We start from the raw sequence: 6,862 nt of genomic DNA on the forward strand, positions 1-6,862 counted from the left end.
ATAAAAATTTACGTGGTTCAGCTATGCATACTCCACGGGCGGATGAGATAAAAAACTTCACTATTACAGGAGGAGTTACAATATGATTCGAAACCGACTTTGTACAAAATATCTCTATCCTCTCTTTATTTCTCCTCTTCTTCTATATACCTTACTTCAAGCATGCAAGTGAATATGCAAGTATGCAAAAATATGTATTTTAAATGTGAGGGGTAGGGTGCCCTTTTATAGGGTTATATGGATAACAGAGGATTTATTGGAGTAGAAAAATTGAAATGGTGGAAGATGGAGTGGTCAAAGATGGGGGTGAGCAAACGGTCAATTTGGTCAAATTTGATTAATTAACTGAATTAACCGAAATTTTCGGTTAATGAGAACTGTTAACCGAACTGACCGAATAGAGGGGCCGAACCCGACCGAATTACCTTTTCGGGTAATTCGGTTAACCGAATTTAACCAAATTAATTTGAAATTAATTAATAAAAACATAATATAATTGTAGATTTTTTTACCAAATACTAATTAACATATTAACAAATTAACATATACTAATTTATATTTAAATTTTAATTAATTATTAAATCAGTTATTTTGGTTAACCGAATTAACATTCCTCTTACCCGAACCAATTAACCAATTTAACCGAACTTTGTAAAACCATAACCGAACCGACCAATCTTGTGTTCTTAACCGAACCGAACCGACCAATTTCGGTCGGTTAATTCGAGTTTTCCCGAATTATGCTCACCCCTAGTGGAAGATGGGGTGACATACACATTTTTTATAATAATTTTTTAATTTTTATTTATTTACATTTTCATAACTTTTGACATTAACATCAAACAACTCATATTTTGGTTTTAACTATTTGTTTATCATTCAAGTGATGCCACTAGAAGAAATATTTTTACTTTAATTTTGTTTATTTATTTTAAAGCTCCAATATTATAACTTTTGTTAAAAGGTAATAATTTTGAAAAATTACGCCATTAGTTTCCAACTAAAATATTAACACACTCAAATGTTGGGATGTAAGATATCTAAGTGATATTTATTTTTATTTTTTAATGTACATTTAAATTGAATTGATAGATGCTTAAAGTCAAAATAAATAATATTTAATTTGATTTGACTTAAAACTTTTGAATTCAAAACTTGATACAAAAAAGAATTCATCTAATTGGTCAAAAAAGTATTGAACTTGAAGTTAAACTTAATTAAGATTGATTTGATAATAAAGCAATAATAAATATTTGTAATAAATATATAAAAAGTAAATATATGTATAAATTATATAATATATTATGAATATAATATAAAATTAATAAAATTATAAGAACTAAATTAGATTTATCCATAAAATTGTATGCATATCAAGTCATTCTTGAGTAATTTAAGGATTTGGTTTAGTAAACATTTATTCTTATCTAAATGAGTAATTAGAAACTCAATTATAAGTTTTACTTAGTAAATGAGTTGATGGTGAGTAAAAGGACTTGGCTCGCTAGAACTCATGAACAATTTGATTAGATTATTTATGACTTATTTAATAAAGTAAAATTAAATTTAGAGTATTTGCAGCTAGTCTGATTATAAAATTGTTTTGCTTAAACCCCATAACCTGAATTTACTAAAGCGAAATAAGATTGGAAATTTGCAATATGCAATTTTGCTTGACGTCATGAAGGGCCAACTTCTGTCTTCTAGAGTCTGAATAAAACCATCGTTACACCACGCGGCATATTACAAAATTAGATCATTCGATCCCTTCCTGAACCCCAACGCAACCCCTGTTTGACTCGTGCGATAAAAATGATGTTCGCAAAAATTTCACGACATGACACAAAACCCATTCCTCCCATAGGCTCACAGGTATTCAATACACCAATAACATTGTCGACGACTTGAGTTTAGAGAGCTGCATCCAGTCCAGAGTCTCTCACTCCGTCAATTCAATCTGGGTATGTCTTAGCTCTTGATCTCGATCCATCATCTGCGCTTATTTTATTTCCTTTTCAAATTTATGTGTGTTCCTTTGCCCCAATATTGATTTGGAACACTTTTCTGCTGTGATGTCTCATGGATTCGTTTCATACATACATGTTGTTATAGTTGATTTGTCTCTCCAACTTGGTATGTATAGCAAACTCTATTTGTTATTACTCCCACAGTGAGAATGGTTTCAACTGATAATGGAAAAGGCAAAGAGGGATTAGAGAAATCAGAGAATACCAAACAACCCAAGGGCGGTCAGATTCCTCTTCAAATTTCTTCATCCCGAAAAATATTGCTAACCCATGAAAACCCTCAAAATGGGTGTCAAAATAGCTTACCTTCGTCAATTGTCAATAAGGTAGGATTCTTCAAATTTGGTTCTGCTGCTATTAATTTAGCATCCCCATCTGCCAAATTCCGGCGGTTAGCTGAGGATAAGGATGAGATTTCACGGGCTGTTCCTTCCTCTAGTTGTCATCGTTTCAGAGGACGATTTAATGATGTTTTTGGGCGCAAAATAGATTGGGCATCCCTTAGGAGAATATGCAGAGATTGGATTAGAGACCCCATGAACATGGCCCTATTTGTTTGGATTGCTTGTGTTGCTGTTTCGGGTGCAATTTTGTTCCTCGTCATGACCGGAATGTTAAATGGTGTGTTGCCCAAGAAGTCCCAGAGAAATGCATGGTTTGAAGTCAATAACCAAATTCTCAATGCGCTGTTTACTCTAATGTGTCTCTACCAACACCCTAAGCGGTGTTACCACCTTGTACTTCTATGTAGATGGAGACCGGAGGATGTTTCCAAACTTAGAAAGATATATTGTAAGAATGGGACCTATAAACCTAATGAATGGGCTCACATGATGGTTGTTGTACTTCTACTTCATGTGAATTGTTTTGCTCAATATGTCCTTTGTGGTCTTAACTGGGGATACAAGCGATCTGAGCGACCCGCAGTAGGAGTTGGCATATGTATCACTCTTGCAATTGGTGCACCTGCAATTGCTGGTGTTTACTCAATCGTTAGCCCCCTTGGAAGGGAGTACGATTCTGAATTGGATGAAGAAGCACAAGTTCACATCACTTCGAGTGATAGTACCCAGCCAAGCCAGTTAAGATCAAGAACACTAGAGAAGAGATTCTCATTTGCAGCAAGAGATGATGAGCAAAGAATCGTTGAGAACAGACCACAGTGGAAAGGAGGGGTGCTTGATTTTTGGGATGATATTTCTCTAGCATATCTTTCATTGTTCTGTAGTTTTTGTGTTTTTGGTTGGAACATGGACAGACTTGGGTTTGGCAACATGTATGTTCATATTGCTACTTTTCTTCTGTTTTGTATGGCTCCTTTCTGGATTTTCAATTTGGCAGCTGTTAATATTGATAATGATGGTGTGAGAGAGGCTTTGTCAGTTACTGGGATTGTTCTTTGTGGGTTTGGTTTACTCTATGGCGGTTTCTGGAGGATCCAAATGAGAAAGAGATTCAATCTGCCGGAAAATAATTTCTGTTGTGGGAATCCAGCAGTTACTGATTGCTCCCTATGGCTTTGCTGTTGTTGGTGTTCTCTTGCCCAAGAAGTGCGGACGGGAAATGCCTATGATGTTGTGGAAGATAAATTTTGTATAAAACAAATGGACAGCAACAAGCTGCTAGTTGTTCCTTTATCTCATGAAGATCAATCAGTTGAATCAAATTCTGGTCCAAGTTCACCGCTTAAAATGAGCTCCAGCCCATGCAAGAGCATTTCAGCTTACTCTGAGAGTCAGAGCCCCAGCAGAGTTTCAAAAGTTATTTATGGCTCAGACAGGCTACTTCCTACAGTTGAAGAAGAGTCTGGTAAAAGAGGTATGGATGAAACTATGACACCACCTACCCCGTCATTGATACAAAAATAATCCAAGCAGCGAAATATTATTCAAAATGGCATTGTAACCTGTAATATAAAACAGTGTGGACCAGTTCATGTGTTCTATTTTTATTTTCTGTGTATCCAAATGCATTATGTATGTGTACGCTTTTTGCTATTGATTGTGATTCTAGATTCTGATTAACTTTGTAAGCTGTTATTGGCAGAAAGTTTGTTTGAAAAGCATTGTGTTGATTTTTTTTTTGTAAATCGAATGTTATATTTATGCCTATAAGATAATTGAATAAAAAGCAGTGATAGAACCAGAAGTTGATTTTTCAGACCCCATTTTTGAAATATTTTTTTTTAAGATTTTCTTTTCGTGGGGGTTGCCCCTCCACCCGCTGGTGAAGGGGGGGGGGGGGATTATTGATTATTGTTTCATCCTGCACATTTGGCATTCTTATTTGCGAACATTTGTGTGATACAAAACATGCAAAAAGTATGTACAGCCGAGTGCCTACCCATGCAAATATTATAAAGAAACTTTTAGACCCTTTTCTTTTGAAGTAGAACTCAACTAACCTTTGTTGTGGTTGAGCTCTTAGGGTTACGAGAAGTTCTAGACAACTTCTGTAGAATTTTAAGCCCTAAAATGAGCTGCCACAGTCAGTCTTCGTGGTCATACTTTCTAAAGACTCAATTTTCATCCATTTATCTGAAGTAATACTGTTGATGCCCTGCCCTGTTTTTTGATAATTCACTTCAATTTCTATAAATATATCACTGGCATTTTTCTAGTATTTGATTCAGACTTTTTATCCCTAATAAAACAACTGAACAGCTAGTCTGGGAAGGTTAGATCAGATCCTGGCACTTCTCTAATTGTTTTAACTAAAAGATGGTTTAAAGAACATAAATAAATAAATAAATAAATAAATAAATAAATAACAAACAAGCTAGCAAACAAACTGGAGCAAAGCTGGTCGACTAATTAAATGATTTTGATTTGAAAGAACAAGTATAAGAGAAATTCCACCTTTTCCTCGAGGATCATGTGATGCTCTCTCTCTCTCTCTCATTTTGTTCTGGAAACTATTGAACTGTTTTTTTTTTCCTCTCTTCTTGATCTTTCTTTTTTTCTTTTTTTCTTTCTTTCAGTTGAAATCCAAATCTTCATTCATCAGTCGATAGGTTACTGTTTCACTAGATATGACCAAAGCTTGCCCTTGAACTTCGATTAACTGGTCTGGTCATTACTCAATTTATATGGATTGGACTAACATATGACTTTGGGAATAAAAAAAGCATTACATGTTGTTTTGATTAGCATTTATAGATATTCAAAATTCTTATGTAGTGTCTGAAAAGTAATACAGGTTTACTTCAATGTATCAAACTTGCAAAACCAAATTGAGTTTTATTTCAAGACCAAAGGCACAAAATGGTGTTGGACGGTTCTAAGTAGCCCTAGCCCTACGGTTGACTCTCTTTGTAGCACACACACAATATCACAATCTATGAGAAGAATTGAATTAACCAAGCATGAACATCACAAACATATTCTAATGATCACAAGCTGTTGAGATTTTGAAAATATATATGATTTGGTTCAAAAGCCCTTAGTTGATCATTTCATTCAAGTAATCAAGTTCACTTTAAAGATGTTATATTAGAAGTCTTAGATCACAAGTCCTAGTGTACAAATCAAATATCCCTAAGCATGGTACTAGCAAGCATGTTCATGTTGAAAATATAGGAAGATTTAAAGAGAATGAACAAGGTTTTTCAATCAAGGATTCGGGTAGAGTTTCAAGGCTTACAAGGTACTTTTAGGGGCTGTTTTAGATGGTCACAAATAAGGAATTGAAACGAGTTTACCAAAAGGTTCGGAATGTCAAACACCAAGACACACGGGAAGATTTAAAGAGAATGAACAAGGTTTTTCAATCAAGGATTCGGGTAGAGTTTCAAGGCTTACAAGGTACTTTTAGGGGCTGTTTTAGATGGTCAAAAATAAGGAATTGAAACGAGCTTACCAAAAGGTTCGGAATGTCAAACACCAAGACACACAGGTACTCAATCGCACCATGAACAAACCTGTTGATCCTTAGGAATCTTGAGACAAGGATGAAGCTTGAGGTGGTTGTGGCTGTGAGCTATGAAAGAGGTGTGGGTGTGTAGTGTTGATGTTGTCGTGGTCTCTCACCACCCAATCTCCGGGGAGACGGAATGTAGCCTCACACTACTCACTCATACGAAGAGGAACAAGATTCACAAGTTCAAGCAAAAGCTTCTTTGTTTAATTGATAATGCAAGATGCCTTTTACAATACAAGTGATGGCATATTTATAGCCTTACATGCACATGACTTGCATGTGGCTTCTTAAAAGATTAAAGAAAATACAAAAGTAAAATAAAAAATTTAAAACATAGGTAATGAGGTTCCTAGGAACTAGAATAATTATGATACTGAAGTCTAGGAACTTAAAATGAAATAAATGCTTCTTGAAAACCTAAGTCTCTTTGACTTGCAAGTTGTCATGCTTCTTGAAAAACCAAGACTCTTTGACTTACAAGTTATCATCCTCTTTCCAAGCTAGCTTCTAAGAGAAGTTTCAATTGCTGCAAATAAAGTTCACATGCAATGGTGGACTTTGGGTGGTCGTCCACGTGTCACAATAACCGCAAAAGCTACTCGAGGTGCTTGTTGATCCCCATCACAAAATACATGAAATAACTTAGAATAATCTTTTATTAAATATAACCAAGTCATTCTTGAATAATCATCCACAAAACAAAGTACCGGAAACCCATCTGAACTTTGACACAACCCTACTAGGACCCCAAACGTCAAAATGAACTAACATAAAAGGGCTTGTAGCCTGTTTATTGACCCAGAAGCAAAAGGAACATGATGGTGTTTTCCCAACTGACAAGCGACATTTTAACTTTTCCAATGAAGGATGACCAAGGCTACAATGAATTTGAAAAGGTGTGGCTCAAAGTGATAGAG

The 6,862-nt window shown here is 35.2% G+C and overlaps 1 protein-coding gene across 2 annotated transcripts; it reads left to right on the top strand.

Moving 5' to 3' along the window:
- The first annotated feature begins 1,682 nt into the window (after positions 1-1,682).
- LOC131166470 (uncharacterized) lies at positions 1,683-4,089 on the top strand. 2 transcript variants are annotated; one of them, XM_058125069.1, is made up of 2 exons: positions 1,683-1,961; positions 2,172-4,089. In XM_058125069.1, the coding sequence occupies exon 2, from the start codon at positions 2,177-2,179 to the stop codon at positions 3,893-3,895; it is 1,719 nt and encodes a 572-aa protein (XP_057981052.1). In that variant the 5' UTR covers positions 1,683-1,961; positions 2,172-2,176; the 3' UTR covers positions 3,896-4,089. The 2 variants fall into 2 exon arrangements, with proteins under 2 accessions (XP_057981052.1, XP_057981053.1); XM_058125070.1 differs by having other exon boundaries at positions 1,746-1,961; positions 2,113-4,089.
- Positions 4,090-6,862: the final 2,773 nt, after the last annotated feature.

Source organism: Malania oleifera, chromosome 10, assembly GCF_029873635.1.
Source record: "Malania oleifera isolate guangnan ecotype guangnan chromosome 10, ASM2987363v1, whole genome shotgun sequence".
Classification (NCBI taxonomy): domain Eukaryota; kingdom Viridiplantae; phylum Streptophyta; class Magnoliopsida; order Santalales; family Ximeniaceae; genus Malania; species Malania oleifera.

Excerpts from the sequence above, each read along its gene's own strand:
- LOC131166470 (XM_058125069.1), top strand. The coding sequence starts at position 2,177 with ATGGTTTCAACTGATAATGGAAAAGGCAAAGAGGGATTAGAGAAATCA.